General features: G+C 40.9%; 1 protein-coding gene across 2 annotated transcripts in view; it reads right to left on the bottom strand.

The window, feature by feature from the left end:
- Positions 1-2,338: 2,338 nt before the first annotated feature.
- The window catches only part of msraa (methionine sulfoxide reductase Aa), a 51,324-nt gene continuing 31,424 nt past the window's right edge, over positions 2,339-22,238 (bottom strand). The window contains exons 5-6 of one of the 2 annotated variants that reach the window (XM_030722371.1): positions 21,561-21,667; positions 2,339-3,148 (exon numbers count right to left, since the gene is read on the bottom strand). In XM_030722371.1, the coding sequence (XP_030578231.1) occupies positions 2,978-3,148; positions 21,561-21,667 (278 nt within the window). In that variant the 3' untranslated portion in view covers positions 2,339-2,977. The remainder of the gene's footprint in view (positions 3,149-21,560; positions 21,668-22,238) is intronic. The other variant, XM_030722370.1, reaches the window with a different exon arrangement.

The raw sequence follows: 22,238 nt of genomic DNA, 5'->3' as shown, positions 1-22,238 counted from the left end.
GCTCACTTGGGGCTGAGGATAAGCAAGGACCAGCCTCTCCAGGGTCTTCATTAGGTGTGATGTTAGACAGCCTATAGGTGTTGAGGTCCTTGGGCTGTGGCCACACAAGATGTTTTCCAAAGCTAAATTCATTAAATCCTCATAATTACGACAACGTATCACCGATTTCAAAGTAAAGGTTTAATTGCTATTCAAAGCAAATGTGATACGTTTATTTGATCAAATTATTGCTGTTCTTTAAGAAAAAGAACACAAGTTTTTTCTTTAAAACAGCAATGATTTCAGCAGGTGTTTTTATATGAAATATGATACGGTGCATTTTGTTTTAACAACAATTACTGGGAATTCTTCGATTGATTGGCTATAGATGGAGGTAGACATCAACTGGTCAGATTCAAAAACAAACTCTGAGATTTGGATAAAAGTTAAAGGCGCGCACATGAACGCACATTTAGGTTTTACTGGACGTAATTAAATATGGTGTGCATGATAATCAGCTCCATTCCAAAAATAGTGGTCAGATTTGGCTTTAAAAGCCGATCGAGCTGTGGTCCTGCAGCACCGTGGAGGTGATCCAACACGGCACAGATCCTCCAAGGTGGCGCGCTGCCATTTCCAAAGAGACTCATCTCTTCCATCTCTTTTGCTTTGTGATGGTGATGCCAAGCTTTGGAGGGCCTGGCACTTAAATACACCCTCCTCCTCCTCCTGCTGGTGTGTGTGTGTGTGTGTGTGTGTGTGTGTGTGTGTGTGTGTGTGTGTGTGTGTGTGTATTCTGTACCAACAAAACAGACACACTATACAAACACACATGCTTGGAGATTAACAGCGATGACAGACGAGTCACGGTTTGGAACATCGCTTCAGGGGAAGATCAGAGTAAGGAGGTCATCCACAATCCCAACCCAACCACAGCATTCACACACACAACAAAAGAAACTACAGTTCACAAAAGCACTTTTCTTTCTTTCTTTCTTTCTTTCTTTCTTTCTAAAATCCATAGGAATCTCTGGATGATAAATTTACATTTGTGAAAAATTATTTAAATTCTACCTCAGCTAAACAACAATACATGAGATATTACAGTATTATATAATTTATTTAAGAAAAACTGAGCCAAAATGCAAAAGCATTGTGTGAAAACACCCCATGATTCAATAGCTTATTGGACCACCACATCCATGTGGATACATTTTGGTTTGTGGCAATCACTTATCACTTAAGCTTTAGCTGTCCGACAGATATCCTCACATCTGACTCTACAGTAATTTGGTATACAGAGGAGTTTGAGGCTGACTCAAAGAATGAAAGTTGTCCAGTGTCTGCAAAACAAGCCCAAATTATCCCCCCCTCCACCACCGTGCTTGACAGTCAGTATGAGGTGTTTGTGCTGCTATGCTGTTTGCTTTTTTCCAAATGTGGCACTGTGCATTATGGCCAAACAGTCCCACTTTGTTTCCAAAGGACATTGTGCCAGAGGTCATGTGGTTTGTTCACATGCAACTTTGCAAACCTAAGCTGTGTTGCCATGTTCTTTGTAGAGAGGCTTTCTCTTGGCAACCTTTCCAAACAAACCACACTTGTCATGAACTTTAACATTTAACATGCTAACAGAGGCCTGTAGAGTCTGAGATGTAGCTCTTGGGCTTTTTGCTGTTTCTCTGAGCCGTGCACAGTCTGACCTCCACTCCTGTAAAGATTGGCAACTCTCTTGAATGTTTTACACTTGTGAGTTTCTCACTGTAGAATGATGGACTTCAAATTGTTCAGAAATGGCTTATAACCCTTCTCAGATTGATGGGCAGCAACAATTACTTTTCTAAGGTCATTTCCGATGTCTATCCTCTGTGGCACTGTGTCAACACACACCTGAATCCTCCAGACCAGCAAAGTGCCAAAGCCTCTGCTTTTATAGAGGTGATCACACTTGCTGATAACTGCTGAACAGTTAATCAAGTGCATCTGGTTAGCAGCACCTGGTTGCTCACATGTACTTGGTTTTTCACACACTGCTTCTGTATTTAGTACTTAGTTTTGTTAAATAAATAATGACACTGCAGAATACATTTTGTTTTTCAGACATGTTAAGGGCAATATGATTTTTATTATCACGTCCTGGTATGTAGGAACCTTAGACGTGAATTGGTGGGCTTTCTTTGTCACTGTATTTAAGACAACAATTTGCTCTTGATGTTGTGAAGCCGTTTCCTTTAACGGTGGAACTATGAGACTTTTCTCTAAAAAAAAAAGCATGTATGCAGTGTACACACAGGACAGTGTAGAAGTCATAAAACACAAAAGACAGAAGAAAGAAACAGCAGGAACTTCAGAAAGTGTTTTATTCTTTTAGACTTCAAAAAGTAAAGAGTATTCATTCAACAGCAACAAGCCCCTAAATACTATTATACTATTTTCTTTTAACTCAAGCAACAGAAGTATAATTTTCCATAAGTAGTTTAAGTTATAAGAGCTGATTAAACAAACCCAAGAAAGTGTAACAATCTGTCCACACATTAAAAACACAAAATTTAATGCTCTGCTTTACAGGATGCATGAAATTGCTCACAATTTCATCATCTGTTCGGTGTCACAGAGTAAATTTTGGATTGCACCTTTTAAAAACGTAATCAACAGCACAACCCCCTTTATTCATACATTATCAGCTATGATATGTTTGTTATTACTGGGCAGCTGTGACGACTGAGAACCTTTATCAGATTTCACACAGAGGTTCATGGTATGTTGTTGTGTCAGTGGGTGACATCTAGCAGATATTGCCACCATAAAAAAGCAAAAACTGAGCAGAACTTCAGATATAGTATAATAGAGATAAACATTGCATAAAATATGGGAAACAGTAGCTTTTTATAATTTAAACTCAAAGCTTTTTGCATCAGTAAAAATCATCTTTCAAATCAAATCCACTGCAGCATCCTTGCAAACAGATCAGAGATAATTCTTGGCTGGCTTTGGCTAGCTAGGCCTTCGACTTGATTCCTATAGGACAGGCAACCCCTGTCCCTCCTAGGCCGCAGTATCCATTAGGGTTTTTACTCAGGTACTGTTGGTGGTAGTCCTCAGCATAGTAGAACGGCTTGGCTTCAGCAATTTCTGTGGTGATGGAACCGTGACCTCCCTCAGTTAGTACCTGAAAGACAGAGCCAAAAAAACCCCCCACTAATTACTGAACAGGTCATTAAGAAATGAAAAGCATAAATAGACATAAGCAGTCAGCAGCTTCACCTCCACACCCTGCACAAACTGACTGATACAAGATCTAAACTAGTTTGTGATGTTTTCTTGAGAACATAAAAACAGTTTCTCCCAAGTTTCTTATTTCAAGTTGATTTGTATTTATGGAGATATGAGCTAAAGAGACACTTAGAAACCAAACATGCCTTCTGATGCCTGCTTTAAAAGAGCACTGGAGATAAAGAACGGGCAGAAAGACTGATGAGGTGATGGAGGCAGGTTATATGTTAGCATAAAAAAAATGCAGGTTTGTCATGCTCAACAGTGCTTTTATCTGACCATACAGTCAAAGTAGGAGTTTATTTTCTGCACACAGAAAAACGTGCAATCTGAAACTTTGTTTGAAAACCACATCATCTCATGCCATAAGTGCAAATCATATACAGAATATTACCTCAGATACACAATCCACTTCTGCAAAATTATATCTAGTCCTAAGCAAACACCAGCTCCGATAAATTAACCTGGATTTATAAAATAAGTCATCAAGTTCCTAAAACTCAGGATACACAGATGCTGAGAATGAGCCCCCCCCCCTTCCCGAGTTATCAATAACAATATCCTCATCTTATCCTTGTTAGTCTGCACTGAACCAATTTAACTGCAAGGATCATCTGACTTTCAGCAGAACTCCTCTCATCAAGGTCATTTTCTGCAGGTACTTATTAGCATCTTCTCTCCGTCGAATGTGTTGATGCAGCTCCAGGTGGGGCGGTACCTACAAAAACAGACAATGCACTCACACATATTCAGTGTGTAATCAGTTGATGATGACACCCTCTCCTCCTTGTGATAAAAATTACTCAACCAGATGGTGTGTGGGTAAATTAAGAGGAAGTGAAACGGTGGGCATGAAAATGATGAAACTTTGATTTCTGATGGAGGGCCGTTTGTGTGTTTTTAGCAGCGAAGCTTTTTATTTGATTGTAGACATCGGGAGGCATAAATCTGGCAGGACATTTACACATTTAGCCTTTTATCTGCAGAGCTGCAGTTATTCTTCCTGACATGAAAGCTGCAAAAAGGAATACAAGCCCAGAGCCCGTGCAGCCACTACATTAGGTTTATGTAATTAACCTAAATAATCATAAAAACAGGGCGATTTTTCAGCTTGGCTTCTTCATGAAGGTTGGATTTGGTTTATTCATGTCAGCCTTCCTCTATATTTATTTGGTTAAAACTTTATGTGAATGAGCATTCAGGTTAATTATTCAAGCACTCAGCGCTTCAGAACATTTTGAGCAGCTACTCAACCGGAAACGTGCTATAATTCACAGCTTGATTATACTGTATGTTCCATATCCTGTAATTTTGTGGCTTTTTAAACTTGATAATTCACAGAAATGTGTAAAGAAAGTCAAAAGATTAAAGTGGGGAAGAGTGGCAGGAGCTCGTTATTGGCTGGAAGCTACTAATTTGGGAAAATGTGTATTTTCTGACATTCTTGTATTCTTAATAATATTTAATAAAAAAATAAGAGAGTAAAATGTTTAATTCTTGACTGTTTTATTGCTAAAAAATAATTAGATTTTTCATTTTATTATGATGAGCTTCACAAGCACAATGAAACTGACATCATGTAACTACATCCACCATCATCCTCACCTTTTATCCCCACCACTACCACCACCACCACCACGCAGTGTTTTTGTCATTAGCCAAAGACCCAAAGGCCTCAAGTAGGTGACCTGGACCTGAAGCCCAGCAGGGTCCTCCACTGACCTGAATACACATCAGCGTTTCAGTGATATTGAGCCTTAAGAGGCAACAAACACAGTGCAGTGGTGCATGATTGGTTTAAATGACTGGGTTACGGTTCCTGACAGCCATCATTTTATGCTGATTCAAGATTATTCAGGCCTTTAAAAGCAGGAAATGTAAAGAAAACCAAAGAAAGTCCCAGTGATATTTGTATCTAATAATTAGATCTTCAGCCTTAAAACAGAGCCTTTGTCAGCAGTCTGTCATGTGTCTCTTTTTATGTGTTTAGTTGAGGGTAGTCATTTCATTAGCCTTTAACTAACACCATCCAGTGCCTGCTGGATCGCCTCCAGTGTGTCAAAGAGGTTGTCTTTCAATTTGATTTTCATTTTCAGGAAGTGAAAACAGAATGGAAATGGACTGGCATTTATATAGCACTTTTCTAGTCTCACTGACCACTCAAAGCACTTTACACTACAAGCCACATCAACCTCACACCCACAGCCAATTTAGACTCATCAATTAACCCAACATGTACATCTTTGGGCCGTGGGAGGAATCCTTAGAGGCCGTAGGGAGAGTCTGCAAATGCCACACTGAAATATCCCAATCAGGGTTTGAACTAGGAATCTTCTTGCTGTGAGGCAACAGTACTAATCACTACCCCACCACGCCAACCACATGAAAATCGGGCCCACGTGGTAAGCAAAGACTGTGCTATTGTAGTAAAATAAAGCTCCTACATTGTTAATGCACTATGTGGCAGCGGAGCGCATTAACACGCTGGCACACACCACAGTTCAGAGTTTCCTCGGAACCTTTTCCACCCTTTCCAGCCCTTCCCTGGAATCCACGGTGCACAATCCCATGAATGTCAGAAAAAATGAGCATGCTCGTGGTCACCTGCTGAGTCTTAAGCTGAAAACTGTTCACTTGTAGCTGAAAAGAGATATCTCTCATCATGTGCAATGATGCACCACGTGGTCAGAAAGGGAGCAATTTAAAGACATACATAAGGAAAAGTCTAATGTCTCCTTTAAGAGCATTCTAAATGACTTTTTAGCAGCTTCAGTTTGAACTGATATCCACGTATATATAAGCATCTACCACACGATTACATTGATGATACGGCAAATGGGTCTAATGTGAAATCCCTGTTTGGACTGCACTTCTAACTTCAAGAGAAAGAACTCCTTGGGGAAATACAAAAAAAAAAGTTCTCACTTTATTTTTAGTACAAAAACAATCAAACTAAAGCTGCAATTTCACACATTGGTGCCTCTAATACTTAGTGAGAGGTAATTGTTTGCAAACCATTTTAACTTCATTGACGTCAGCACGCAGCAGTTGTTAAAGAAAATGTCAGCAAACACACCCAGAGGGTCTGAGCAGCTTTTCTAGCAAAAAAAAAAGACATAAAGAGAAACCAAAGATGTGGCGCTGGCAATTCTGCTCTTAATGCAGAGTTCGCTCACTGCTGCTTGATTCATTGCTTCCTGTGAAGATTCCCCACCATGACTGCACTGACACCACAATTTAATTTGAGTAAGAAGGGTGGAGGTACGGCACATCAGCAGTTAGTCAGAATGGGATTCTCTTTTCTGCTTCAGCTTGCCATTTGTGATTCGGGCTGGTGAGCTGGATTTACGAGTACAGTAGGCAGGTTTATTTTTAGCACTGCACCTAAAAACAACGAGCTCCCCAGTAAAAATATACATTTAACAGACAAAAGCGAAAGGAAATAAATCAGATTCTTCAGGCTTGAGGAATCTATTCATCTCCATATTTTAGATTAACCATTTGAAGAGAAATAAAATTCCCAAAGAAAACAGGAAAATCTGCACAAGCTGTATGGAAGCTCTGACCCAACACAGGTAGTAAAGACACAAAGCCAGATTTTATATCATGATCTTCTGACTGTTGTGTAGTATCATATACTGTATCAAGGGTGGGAATAACTGATTAAGTCAAACTGGTGGGTAATATTTGTATCCAGTGTTTCCCATAAATTTAGATTTTACTCGTGGCTTGTATGCTCCTTCAGTGTATGTCCCAAAATAAGCTTTGATTGTTCTCCTTTAAAAATCCTTTATTTGCCAAGAACTTTGTGACAAATAAATCAAGAAAAATGATTCGCTGCCTCTCGAGTGAGTCTCTTTGTATGAACTGAAACTCCACTGTCTTGAACTACAGAAAGCAGTGGTTGTCTTTGTTCTGCCCTGCAGCCTCAGTGATCTTGAAGTAGCCGCTCATGAACCAGATCCCGACCTGCTGGAGGTTCTGGTTGGAGTGACCCTCCAGCTAGCAGCAGAACTGTAAAGCAGAACAAAGACCATTGCCAGCTGAAGTCCCAGATGGTGGAGCTGCAGCACGTCTGACTGCAGGATGAGATTCTCTCTGTGAGAGCAGCTGAATGAAACTGAGGACCGGCAGAATATCAATCTGCCCTGTGGTGGAGAAAACACCAGACAGGAAGGGTGGGGCTGGTTAGCAGCGTCAGAACTTTCAAAATAATCCTACCTAAGCGATCATGGATGGCGTCATTTTTTCCAGACAGCAAACAAACAAACAAAAATAAATAAATAAATAAAGTGAGTCACCAAGTATATTTGGTTGGGCATCCTGGGTAGAGTCAGCATGAAAAAAGTGTTTTGGTGCTGTATCACAAATGAAGGCTGACAAGATTTATTGCATTACTGATAATTAGTCCCACCTCCACATATACATACAAGGATGCATCGAGCTGCAGATTCTGGAAAGTCTGGCTCGCCTTTCTTTAACAGTAACCCTGAATATCCTAATTATAAATCTCAGCCACATTAGGAAGTGGAATAATTACCTAAGTGGAGACCCTGGAACTGTTATTTTACACACTGATTTTGAGATTTTCTCTCTGCCTCTATGGACGCTTTACAAACACCAAGTGGATTAAAAGCTTTGGCAGCCATCAGCCTCTCAAACTATGTTTTGTTTCTAACACTGCTTCTGTTCTCCACAGGAACAATGTGCACATCAATATTCATGAGTGACTTGCATTGACCATTGGTTGTGGGAGTGTAGTGGGCGGACTACGTGTGAACATTTTGAAGTTGATTGTGATCTGTAAAGGGAGCTGTGGGCTCACAGTTTCATACATCTGATTTTTTTTTTTAGGTTCTGACATTTTTGTCAGGAATTTTCATGACTGTGCTGTGAGACATGACTGACTACTGACCAATCATCATGCCTTTTGTTATGTGATTAGGAAAGAGGTGCCAGGACCAATCACTTTAAACATATTTTGTATATAAATATGCAAAATTTGTAGGCACAGGGCAAATGTTTTGTGCCAAAAACTTTAAGGGTTGCGCTTGTAGTAGAAGTACAATTGACCAGTTGCCTTTGAGCAGTCTTTGCTTGAATGCTGGCAAACGATCTGTGTTTAGAGAAAAAGAGAGATGGCATTTGCCAAAATGCATCCGATAACTACTGGCTATAACATGATAATGATTTAGCTTTTAATTAGCTTTTTTTTTTTTATTCATCTGCATTTGTAAACACTGTCCAGTGGGTAGAAATGGAAATCTTGGCCCAGATATCCACTGGCTGCACCGGAAGCCCTGAAAAATTGGCTTTAGCCAAAGGTGACCAGGTGTCCCACTTCATGTGTAACATTTTTATCTCTTATCCAACCACAAAAAGGAAGCACATGCCTCATTAGAAATGTGTGCCTCAAAAAGAAAAGCACTGATATATGGATGCATCCCTACTGAAAGCCACACAGGACAGTGTGAGAAATAACAGATAACTTTAACAGTTACTGTGAGAGAGAAGTAAACAAACTTAAAAAGACCACATGACCACGTTCAACTTTAGCTTACATTACGCTTAAAACAAGTTGAATTCAAATAACTGTTTCATGGAATCGATGCAAAAGCTTTCAGCTGCATAGTTTGTGGGTTCGTCTTTTAAGTGTTAAGTTTTAGTAATGGTCCCACATTGTACCATACAAAGCCAAGACAAACTGCAGGAACAGCAAGAAAACACAATGGTGTCCCATATTATGAGCATGATACTGGCTATAGTGTCTATTGTGCTTTAGCTCTTCTTTTACTTAACTATGTTTGCAGTTGTGGTGTAGTAAGTATTTAAGTGAAGTTTATTTATAAGCTGCCTTTCACAGACATGTATTCACAAAGCCCTGTACAACAAAAACAATAAAATGAATAAAAGAAACTACAAAAAGACACAATAAAATGAAAAGCATCCTGAGCTCCTTCTGGTTAATGTCACGGCATTTTTTATTGAAGTTGTTATAGATGGCAAAAAAAGGGGAAAAAAATAGGTAGTCATTTAGGGTTATTTCATACGGACATCGTGATACACTACACAGTATAAAATCATTTTTGTTTTCCTCTCCGCAAATCGCCACCTTAGTGTCGTGGAGGGGTTTGTGTTTTCCAGTGATCCCAGTGGTTATGTTGTCTGGGAGCTTTTGCTCCCTGGTAAGGTATCCCAAAACAAACTGGTCCTGGGTGAGGAGCCAGACATGGAGCGATTCCAACGACCTTTATGAGCGGTACATCAAGGGAACAGTTTACCCTGCGCAGGACAGCGTTACATGGGTCCCAACCTGGAGCCAGGCCTGGAAAGGGTGCTCGAGGTGGAGCACCTGGTTGCCAGATGTTAGCCCATGGGGCCCAGCCGGACGCAGCCTCAAGAGGAGACATAGTTCCGCCATTCTGTAGGCCCACCACCCACAAGATGTCGGGTGCCCAAGGCCCTGGCGAACCAATCCCCAGCTACTGAGGCTGGCTATTGGGACATGGAATCATTCTCTGGAGAGGTGTGATTGGGAGGAACAGCCTATCTGATCTGAATGTGAGTGGTGTTCTGTAATTGGACTTCTGTGCAAATCACAGTTTGTCTATATGTATGTTCTGGACAGTTGGGTGAAGAAAGGAGCTGACTTGTCAACTGATCACCACCTGGTTGTGTGTTGGATCAGTTGGCAGAAGAGGATGCTGGACAGACCTGATGCACCTAAGTGCATAGTGAGGGTGTGCTGGGAATGCCTTACAGAGGCCCCAGGCCTCAAGTTCTTTAAGTCCCAGCTCCCACATAATTTCTTCATTCTGAGGGAGGCTGAGGACATTGAGTCCAAATGAACCATGTTCCACAGCTCCACTGCTGAGGCTGCCACACGGACCTGCAGCTGCAAGGTGGTTGGTGCCTGTCGTGGTTGTAGTCCCGAACCAGATGGTGAACACCGGAGGTGTCAAGCTGAAAGAGTTGTATCCGGCTTGATTAGCCTCTGGGACTTCAGTGGCAGCTGACAGGTACCAGTACCAGCAAGTGGAACATGGCTCGAGTAATGGCTGAAGCAAAAACCCGGGTGTGGGAGGAGTTCAGTGAGGCCATGGAAAAAACTTTCGAACAGCCTCAAAGCTATTCTGGCATACCGTCAGGCGACTAAAGAGGAGAAAGTATGCTTTACTCACATGTGTGGGCGGGATGCTGCTGACTTCAACTGAGGATATAATCAGTTGATAGAAGGAATACTTCAAGGACCTTCTCAATCCCACTAACAAGCCTTTTGTAGAGGAAGCAGCATCTGAGGACAAGAGGGATGACTCGTACATCACTGGGGGGGTGAGGTCACTGTGGTAAACAACTCCTTTTTGGCAGGTCCCCTGGAGTGGATGAGATTCACTCTCAGTTTCTGAAGGCTCTAAATGTTGTAGGGCTGTCTTGGTTGACACGCCTTTGCAACACCGTGTGGCGCTCTGGGGCAGAGCTGGACTGGCAGACTGGAGTGGTGGTTCCCATCTTCAAAAAGGGGGACCGGAGGGGGAATCACACTCCTCAGCCTCCTCAGGAAGGTCTGCGCCAGGATGCTGGAATGGATGCCGTTTTCATCCTGGTCATGGAATGCTGGACCAGATCTTTATCCTCCCAAGGATATTTGAGTGTGTGTGAAAGTTTTCCAATCTACATGTGTTTTGTGAACCTGGAGAAAGCATTTGACTGCGTCCCTTGGGGTATTCTGTGGGGGGTGCACAGGAGTATGGGGTGTCTGGACCATTGTTACAGGCTATTCAATTTCTGTACAACTGTAGCAAGAGCTTGGTCCGCATTACCGGACAAAATCGGACTCATTTCCTGTGAGTGTTGGATTCCACCAGGGCTGCCATTTGTCAACAATTCTGCTCATAACTTTTATGGACAGAATTTGTAGGCATAGCCAAGTGGTGGAAGGCTTCTGCCTTGGTGGCCTCTGAATCTCATCTCTCATGCTTTTTTGCAGAAGATGTGGTCCTGTTGGCTTCATCAAGTAGTGGCCTCCAGCTTGCACTGGAGTTGTCTGCAGCTGAGTGTGAAAAGGTACATATGGGAATTAGCAACTTCAATTTTGAGGCCATAAGCCAGAAAAGGGTGAAGTGCACACTCCAGGTCAGGGATTAGTTGCTGTCCCAAGTGGAGGAGTATCTCAGAGTAAGTATCTCAGAGTCTTGTTCACAAGTGAGAGGAGCGCAAGAGATTGACAGATGGATTGGGGCAGTGGCTACAGTGATGCAGATGCTGTACCGGTCTGCTGAGGTGAAGAAAGAGATGAGCGTAAAAGCTGATCTACATCCCTACCCTCACTTATGTTCATGAGCATCGGGTAACGACCGAAAGAACAAGATTGCGGATACTAGCAGCGGAAATGAGCTTTTTCCGAAGAGTGGCCGGCCGCTCCCTTAGAGATTGGGTGAAGAGTTCAGTCATTCAAGAGGGGTCAGAGCCCCTCCTCCTCCATATTGAAAGGAGCCAGTTGAGGTGGTTTGGGTATCTGATTAGGATGCCTCCTGGGCGTCTCTTGGGTGAGGTGTTCTGGGCATGTCCTGCCGGGAGGAGGCCCCAGGACATGCAGGAGTGATTTTATATCTCTCAGCTGGCCTGGGTACACTTAGGTGTTTCCCTGGATAAGCTGAAGGAGGTGGCTGGGGAGAGAGAGGTCTGGGTTTCTCTGGTTTGGCTGCTGACCCCACAACCTGGCCCTGGATAAGCAGAAGAAATGGATGGATGGATGGATGGATGGATGGATGGATGGATGGATGGATGGATGGCTGAAAGTTTTTTGTTTGTATTTTTTTTTTTTGAATCTGGCCCACAGAGACATTCACATTTAACCTATGTGATAACTAAGCCTATTTTTCTGGGCTGGCATAAGAGCTGGCAGTCACACTCTGCTGTGGAGACCACTTGAAAAGAAGAGCCGCTGTTTGTTCTGTGAAAGCGCAGATCAACCACGGGGCTACAAGATAACTCACATGTGACTTGTGTGCCAAATTGGAACTGTTTGTAAAGCAACCTGATCTACATGCAAATATATGTATATATCTATGTATGTATACATTGTACACTGTATGTATTATATGCATTGTATATGTAAAAATCTTTTTGTAACCATGGTAACACGGTAACCATGAGTTTCAGCACGTCACAACCAGGCAGTCAAAAACAGTCAAAGCTGCAGTCTGTTGTGTCTGAATTCTGCTCTCTGAAAAAGCGTCTCCTGTGACACTGATTTACATCATTATTATAACCTGTGGTTTATGTGTGGTCATATTATACTAATAAAGCTCACAATGAATCATTTCTGTATGAGTTATTTGTGAAACCACATGCATTAGGGGCTTTAACGTGCAACAAATCCTGAAGCCAATCACTAGATTTTCATTTCCCCACATCAGGTCCTAATGATGCTGGATGACACACTAATCAGTGTTACCTGAAAAGCTGTATGACTTCAGGATGAGCTCTTGCCTGCTTTGTTAAAATTAAAACTGTAATGCTATATTCTGAGTAGGCAAATGTCCAAATCATTGGGATCACATTAAATGGCTTATCTGTGTGCGATATCAGATTATGTCCACATGGGGATAGTAGTCAAATTAAATCATGTCTGTGAAGAAAAAAAAAATGCAGCCTACCTGCTTTATTAGCCTAAATGAACTATAAGTAAACATGGAAAGCTACTATTTTCAGCACATTAAATCATCTTAACCTTGCTATTTATACCAAAATGGTAACAATGGATTTGGAGACTACCATGATGAATGTGAGCATATTTATATGATTTGTGATAACAAAAGTATATCAGCTAGTGATCATAACACAAGAGATATTAAGGAATGTATCTTAAACACTTTTCCCCCAACACCTCATCCAAGAGGCGCCCAGCAGGCATCCTAATCAGATACCTGAACCACCTCAGCTGACTTCTTTTGGTGGAGGAGCTTTTTTTCTTTTTTCTCTAGAATTGTTCATCATATTTTCAACTAAATGGGTTGAGACAATATATATATATATATATACAGCTGCATTTCTAGACTTTTCACTTGTTTTGATTGCAGTAAAGCACCTTTCAGTGAGTATTAAGGATGCACAGCACCATGAGCCACTTTACAGCGTCTGCCATTTTGATTTGACACATGAAACGAGCAGCTGCAGAGAATTTCTAGCAGCAGCCTGAAAGCAGTAACCATCAACCACCACCACCAGCCGCTTCTTATGCAAGCATGCAAGCATCCTTTTAAGCTATCATTCAGAAATGGGTGCTATGAAGGAAACTGTAAATATCACAACCGACCAATCAGCATGCATTAAGCAGAATGCTGGTGTTTTATGGGTAAAACTAGCTTCACTTTAAGGAAACTAACGGACATGAAAGCTGTTCTATTTCAAACCCAACACACTGAAATTGTATTTATGAAAACAAAAATAAAATATGGACTCTTTTGTGTACAAGCAGGTGTAAATAATTATTTTAGCCACTTAGTATGGTGGCCCTGAGAGGTCAAACGCACTGGAACTTAAGAAAACACCAGCACATAGAAAAATGTTGCAAAAGCACACAAAACACAACAGCTGTTGAATAAAACACAACGGAAACAGAAAAAAAACAATCTCACAAAACATAATGGCGGTGTTTCTGGGGAGACATTAACACGATGGAGCAGCTGCAGAAGCGACAGAAACCAAAAGATGAAAGATTAACGTGCTTTAAAGAGGATTCATCGGTGCTGTGAGGGAGAAAAACATGCAGGTAGCATGTGTTTCAATTGTACAATTCATATAATACTGTAGATACATGTTTGCTATTAGCTGTTTACTGTTAGCTTGTCACTTAGGCAAAGTCACATTATTGTCGCTCCAAAAACGCTTCTGTTGTGTTTTGTGAGTTAGGTTTTGTTTTTTGGTTTTTTGTTTTTGTAGCATTTTTCTATTTGTTCGAGTTTTCTTAAGTTGCAAGCATTTGATCTGTCAGGGCCACCATAATTTAGCTCCATTGATCACTGGCTCTGTAGCTCTATAGCACCCCCTGCTGCACATCCAGTGGGATTAATGGGAGTGTAATGGCTAACCTGGAATGGTTCTGGTTAGACAATGCAGTGAACAAAGTCAACCTCCTGCACGCCTCACCTAAACCACAGATAATGTCTTATTTGTGCTCCATGTGAGAAAGATAAACTTTATAAAAAAACAAAAATTCTCCTTGCATTACACGTAACCTATTTTGTCCTTTGACTCAATATATGTTCTTTTCATGAGCTGCTGGTTGAATTATTTCAAAGCCAACCGTGAGTATTTGACACAAAAAAGAGCTTTCATTTGAGATAATAAATGCTGGCACTTAATACTTGATACAGGCCAAAAACATGCATTTTAACATTAAATCAAGAAAACCTCAAATACCCCAAAATGGCTGCATTCGCCATCATTCTGCTGTAGTGGCATCTTTAACTGTTTCCTGCCTTAGCCAGTGCTTCATTGCATTTGTTTGCACTGGTCCTGCTGCTGTGTTAGCAGCCTGCTATAAATGCATAATTCACATCCATTAATTTGCATGTCAGAGACGTAGATTGCTCATTTGGAATGCAAATACCTTGACTGCTGTGGTAAAGCAGGAAAATGTGAACAACACTGATAAGCACCCATGAGACAGAGAGAGGAATGAAAAAAAGGTGAAGCTGGCATGTTAAAAGCACTAGAAAGGGATTTCATAGACAAAGAAGAAATGGAAAGAAAAGGAAATAGGGGAAGAAAAGCAGCTATTTTGTGTTCAGAAGTGGATATATGAATGTTCATGAAAAGAAAATGTAGCCAGAGAGGTGTATCAAGAGAGAAAGAGGTGCCAGAACAATGAGTACAAACTGCTTTAGCACCCATGCTTGCACCCACAGACCAAGCACACATTATTACATAAAGCGAGCATGCTCGCACACACACACACACACACAGTTACCATTTCCACCTGCCATTTTAGACGCAGTGCACACCCTAATGATGGGTAGGAGGCAAGAAAAGAAAGGGGAGGCTCCTTTCATGCTTTCAACCACCAGCCGCCTGCAAGGTAATTTACTGCAGTGCTGTTGTACCTTACACACACATATACACACCAAATTCCCCAATCACTCCCTGTGTGAACAATACAATCAAGCCAGGCGGCGAAGCGAGCGTAGTCAATACCCTGACACCAAATTAACCAGAGTCTTTCTTCTCTTTCAACCAGTCCTGTCCCAAACTTTATCTGTGTTTCTCTGTTTTGCGCCTCCATCTACATTTTTTATACCTGCACGTGTAGAATAAGGCAATAAACATTCAGGTTGTGTCTGGAAGCCATGCCCTGGGAAAATCCTCTGTGCTGTGATGCATTTACTATTCTTGTCTGAAAGACCAGAGAAGAAGTAGGTGGTTGGCGTGAGCATGCATAGCCACTGTGGATGCAGAAACAAAGACTTTAACAAGATTTTTGGGAGCACAGATTCATAAATATTTTAAAGACAGCAGTGTACCAATGCACGCCAATTTAATGCGCAGAGGTAAACACTGCAATACGATGCATCTACGCTCCAAAAATGAGGGGGGGGAAAAAAGACACTAAATAATTCAAATGTACCCTGCTGTTTGGCAGGGAAACCCTTAAACTTAAAACTGTTGCAGCTTTATGTAAAACATTGCATACGGAGGACTGCGGACCCGATACCTAACGCTCAGTGTATGTATACGTGTGTGTGCGTGATTTTGCAACTAAAGCGATTTTTGTGGAGGACAGATTTAAGACCCAGATGGTTTGGCATGGAGTCTGTTTGCTATAGGCCAACTGCTTGCACACACACGAACATGCATGCACAAACACACACACACACACACACATACACACACACACAGATGGGAGAGGTGGGGGAGCCAATCTGGTGAGAAAAAAATGAGAGAGGAAACAAAACCTAAGAGAGATTTTTATAGAGGAATCTATCCATCCATCAAATGTCTGTGTAATAGAGTTTAAACAGAGAAAGGAAGTAAAAAATAATTTAAAGATGCTAATAATAATAAGACATATTATTCAAAGGGCGCTTTTTAAGATCCTACAAAATGCTTCACATGAAGAAATAAAGTACAGGAAACAACCTGCAATAAAATGTATAATACAGGACAGATGGAGTTGTAAGGTTTAATATGGACATTGATCGTGGTCTTGGATGTTCTAGAGGAAGTGGACAAGCTATGGAGAATAGTCACCTCCAAGTCCAGTGCTTACTCCTGCGGCATAGAGAGGAATTTCCCGCCCAACAAAACTTGAAGAAAGACAATTTTGCTAGATATCTGGTTAAAAACTGGAAGGTGAAAAGTCATCTTTTCTCATGAGATTTCCCATGAGTCAATTTATATCTAAATTTTGAGGAGGCCGAGACAACATTACTGCCTCCTCAACACCTCTGCAAAGTCCTCAGACACCAGCAGGTTTGAACCCACATTCTCGTTGTTGTGAGGTGGCAGTGCTAACCACCACTCCACCATGCCGCCCCAGAATTTGGGAAAAATAAAAAATCCGGAGGCTCTAACAGATAAACTCACCATCCGACACAGCGACATAACTCTATGAGAAACATATTTTACATGCAGAAATACGTGAATACACTTTTTATATATATATACATATATATATATATAAAAAAAAAAAGGTCTGTTTACCTGGGTGGGATGCTGTGTGGTTGTCTCAATAGCTGAGTGTCTCAAGGTCAATCACACTTTCCTTTTTGAATCAAACCAAAGCCAACTGTAGCCTATGTGCAGCAATGTACCATGTAGACCTCTTTTAGACCTTTAATCAACTGAAAATTGCAAGGATGCAAGAATGATTGTGGCTAAAGGGCCTGGTTATGAGGGAAACTGTGAGTGAAGGACTGTTTGTTGTGGGACAGTGAAGCTTCTGGAAGAAACAAAGAGGACGTGAGCAAACAGGCACACAGCATCAGATAAAGAAGAGCTTCTGGACATACGTGTGCATGTATAACACATTAATGTCGTGGCAGACTATTACATTATTGTATATCAGTGTATTAGTGGAAATGTTGGCATCAAGGTTTCTGTTTAGCACCGTGCCAGGGAAGGTTTGCATTTATTACCACACGAGCCAGTGCAGCTGTGCTACCTACATTAGCATAGATGCATAGACTTCTCTCAGGTAAGTTCTCAGGTACCACAGACACACTGCCTTAACCTCTTGTGAACCGATCATCGACCAATTGTGGATCATTCCTCTCCATAAATGATTTTAGTTTATAAACCCATGTTAGAGCATTTGAAAGAAAAAAGTTGGTTCCACTTGGGAACAGGACCTGAAGCTTAAACCATGGCAGCCTAACCACAGTTTTATCCCTTTTAACTAAGACATGCCCGCTCAATAAAGCCTGAAAGTAACAATACAGTATATTACATACACATGATCTTGAACGCAGTTGTACCACATTCATAATTAGTGCAGATAACTCGAGAGGCATTCAAAATAATGCAGAACCAGCTGCATTTTTCAGCTGGTCCTGCATTCCTTTAGAACCCATAAAATATTAGGATCCAAAGCTCTTATTTATAACATCCAGCATACAAGCCGTCTGAGTTGTATGCATTTGCAAAATATCCATAATTCTGTCAGACTCGAGTAAATATTTGCAATAACGTGCTAAAAGCCTGCAGGCAAACAATTCACCATCTTGCTTCTTTTTCACTCACCTATAGTAGCTGTCCATTGTTAAAAAATAGGCCCTCTTCAACACATCATTTTTTTCACTAGTGGAAAACGAGAGTTATCTCCAGCCCCTCTTCAGCAAATGCTTTGATGAAAGGTTGAACCATTCTCCGCTCGTGTTTGGGTCAGTTTGCATCATGCTGGGTATAATCATTGACTAACTCAATCTTTGTTCACTTATTCAAGACAGGCTCACTGTATGAACAGACCGGATGCATATAGTGACTCAGGGGCTGCACGAAATGGCCAAAATGATTTTATTTGTCACAATTATTCCATGATTTTAGTGACAGAAATGTTCTTGTTGCACTGTCACATAAAAATCACACCGCTTTCATTTTTACATTGAGCTGCATTTTCGTTAATTAAAACTTTTTTTAATTTAAATAACTTGTTTAAAAAGGATTTTTATCCACATGGCCTAAATCAAATCCATCATTCCACCTGCATGATGGATGTGAATAAAACTCAGCAAAATACTTCACAGCTCTCTGTTTCTTCTTCTGTTACACGCTGTTCATATCTTTGATTAGTGATTTCAGTGCATCTCTGTGAGGTGGATGGATCCACAGATGCACTGGTGTTGGATGAATCATGTTAGTAACCACTGCATTATTTTTCTTGGCCTTCATGCATTCATTATACTGCAGCTTGTGGTGTCTTTACAGGCGGTTGAATAAGTCAGTTGCGTTGCTTTGCGGTACAGACACAACTCTACAGCACTCTTTGCATGTGATTTGTTCCTGGTTAACCTCACTCGCCATAAATCTAAAGTATTTCCAAATAACGGATGATGATCCAGTTCTTTCCCTCCCGCTGTGCGAGACATTTGAATTTTGTTATATATCTGTTTTAGTGTTACTCACGCACTAATCCAGGAAACTTCACGCTGCAGGGTGCAGAGAACAGCTGTGATTGGCACACGCAGGCATGTGGACAGGTGCTGTTTTAGGGAGGGGGTCTTGATTTGCTTTATGCTCTAATGGCAGATTATGTATTTTAAATATTGCTCAATCACGTTCACTTAATTGTGGGAAGCCATAGTCATGATGAAGATTAAAATTCAATTAAGTGTGCATCCCTGGTGTGGACTGTCTATTATAGCCCTGTCTTTTTTTGTCCAGCTGCAATTTAAGTCCTAGTAATAAGCACTATATCAGCCCACTACACAAAAATCAAACGTATTAAAATTGTATGCCACACCATGCTCTACATGCAAATGTGTTTGAAGACATGCTACAGCAGAACTTAATTTCAGCCACATAAAGAAGGTCTACTATACTGTGTTATAACCTCATATCACAGCCTCCACCTACAGTAATGGGACCCACCTCGTCATATTTAAACTCAGCGCTCTGTAAAATAAAATATTTATTTAAAAAAAAAAATTAACCAGTGCACAACCTCCTAAATCTGTTTCCAACACCGCGAGCTTCAACTATTTCTCCACTTATTATTCGCTAAATATCCTGTAAATATAACACAAGACGAATTTTATGATTATCTTCAACTCAAGGTGTTTTCGGGGAAAAGCTGCCTAAGATGATTGGTACAAACAACTTCTGACATGAGACAATAAAGACGATGAGACTGGCCTTCTCTGTGTGTGCAGGGAGCTTAATTTCAGGACAATTTAGTATCATTACATGTCCATTAGCTTTTCAGTTGTTATGCTAAGAGCAGGGTTCATCCCCCACCTCTCACCGTGTTCCCAATCCACTCTGGTGTCTCAGGCTCTGTACCGGGTGGTTGTTAATTAATGCTCCCACATTATTACTCTCCCCCTTCTGTTGGATGAGTTGTTTTTGATATCCACGTTACACATACAAAGCCACAGCATAGCCAGAACCATTATGAAACCCCAAAGACTGCACTCCATTCAGCCCATTCAAGTGCTTGATTCTGAGACAAATTCTGCTGAAAGAAAAAATGGTTTGCGAAAGAAAAGGAAGGGCAAACCGGGTGAAAAAAGGCCTTTAATGAAGACCAGACTACACTAGAATAGAATAGAGTAGAATAAAGTAACCTCTTCTTCGTCAGTTTCCATGGCAACAAGCCCTTTGGTGGGATGGTGGTGGAGAAGCCTCAGCAGGAGCGTTCGAGAGAGGCAGCGTGTGAACATCTTCTGTGTGCGCAGACTTTAAAAGCATATGGAAATATATGGAGAATGCTGCATGCACACACAGACAAGTCCATTATGTTTCAGTATTCATACACTGTAGTCAGAAGTCTCTGATACAGACCACAAGAAAGAGGGCTGAGAGGCAGAGGGGGGTGCTGGTAAGTGGAAGTTAGTAACAAGGAGGTAGAAAAAGACCAAAAAAGGGAGGAAGAGGAGAAGGCACAATGAGCATATTTAGATGGATGTAAGGCTTAACTGGCTTTACATTATATACTGCACTTTTTTTTTTTTTTTTTTTTTTCCATGGCTGCACAATAAATAAAAAGATTCCTGTTACTGCATGTCTGTGCAGACACCTGTGATGTTTAAAAATACAAATGCTTAATCTGACCTCTTTTTTTTTTTTTTAATCAGAATTGAGAAGAGCAGAAGTTCATGCAGGTCACAAAGTGAAGCTCAGCCACAATCCTGGCAGAACAGCTGATCTCAGTGCTGACAGCACAGCATATATCCTACAGTTACTATGCAGCTGCAATCCACTTTGCAACCCACTTCGATCCCATCTTATCTTTTGTCATGGAGCATCTGACACAGTTAATGTCACATCTCTTTTCAGTGATGCCTGATCTGCTCTCCCTGCCTCTGCTCTTCCAGGGGCAGCCACTTTATGTTATTATGTTCTGCCTTTACTTTAATTTAATTTAATCTGAATGATTGACCTTCATAGTGTATGACATTTAAGTTTTTACACAACACTATTAGTTTACTTATTTAGCTCCTTTAATTCATTTTAATTGAATTTATTTTTTCTTTTTAATTGAGCTCATTCTTTTATATAGTTTTTACCTTACTGAGACATTTGTTTTGTCATTATTCTTAAGTTACATATTAGTCAACCTATTTGTGATAAAGGCTGCAGTAACAAAGGAATTTCCCACCTTTTGAGGATATATAAAGCAGCTCTTACCTTAAACCAGTGAGTGAGGGGAAATGAGCTATACACATTTTTAAAGTAGCAGCTTGTTTATTGAGGTAGCCCTAGACATAGTTTACAAAATGATCATGTTGCATAAAATACAGCTTGAAAACTACAGTGAGAGCCCATAAACTCACTGATAAAGTTTTTAAAGGGGTCACAGATCAACTGAGAAGTCAGGTCATTTTCATATAGACTTCTATACAGTCAGCCAGCCAGAGGAAAATTCTCCCTGCTGACCATAAGTGATAAAGCCGGTCATTGTCTCTACGATAGACTTGAATAAGTGGCCTCTCCTTGAAGCCATTTTCACCATTTCAGCATATCTGGGTTTTTCAAATCCAGAGTAAAGGCTTCTAAAATCAGCATATGATGTTTAAAGGCACAAACACAAAAACAAGATATTTAAAATCAGCCAATCATAAAAACAAATGACTGATATATTCGTGTACCTTCTGGTATTGCTCTTTGGAGGCCAAAGCTTCCTCAAGCTGCTCCTTTGTGTAGGTGTAGATGGCAGAGCGGTATGACGTCCCAATATCGTTCCCCTGACGCATCCCTGTACAAAAACAGACACACAAAAACAGACAAAAAAAATAAACCTAGATTTGATCATTTCAGCTGACGTGAGGTGCCGTCGTCCACAGTTCTTGGCAGAGGGAACGTCACATCATCTGAAAACAACAGCTGACAACATTTCCAAAAATATGACTTGTCTGTCTTGGTTGAACTGAATGCTGTTTTTGACTGATTTGATCATCTCCTCGTGCATCCTTTCATCATTCGGCTGTTAGCTTGTCAGCCTGTCGACAGCCATGTCTGGTTAGCTCAAAGGTTTCTAAGGATGGCAACATGTGTGGGTCAGTCTGCGAAACACACACAGGTGCAGACATTTATGTTCCAGTGTGACTTTGAAACATATTTCATCCACCTATTGACAGCAAAAATCATCAACCTTACCTGCACCCCCGCTGCCGACATCGGCATGCGCAACAAATCTAAATCAGTACAATAATATGTGTTTATCAGGAAGTTTTATGCCAAGGGATAACCTCAAATATCATGCCTCTCATCCAACACAACAGCAAGAAAAAGATGAGACATGTTTTTCAAATTCAAACCTCCAACAA

This window comes from Archocentrus centrarchus, chromosome 24 (assembly GCF_007364275.1).
Source record: "Archocentrus centrarchus isolate MPI-CPG fArcCen1 chromosome 24, fArcCen1, whole genome shotgun sequence".
Classification (NCBI taxonomy): domain Eukaryota; kingdom Metazoa; phylum Chordata; class Actinopteri; order Cichliformes; family Cichlidae; genus Archocentrus; species Archocentrus centrarchus.
This window is presented reverse-complemented; position numbering and strand designations above follow the sequence as displayed.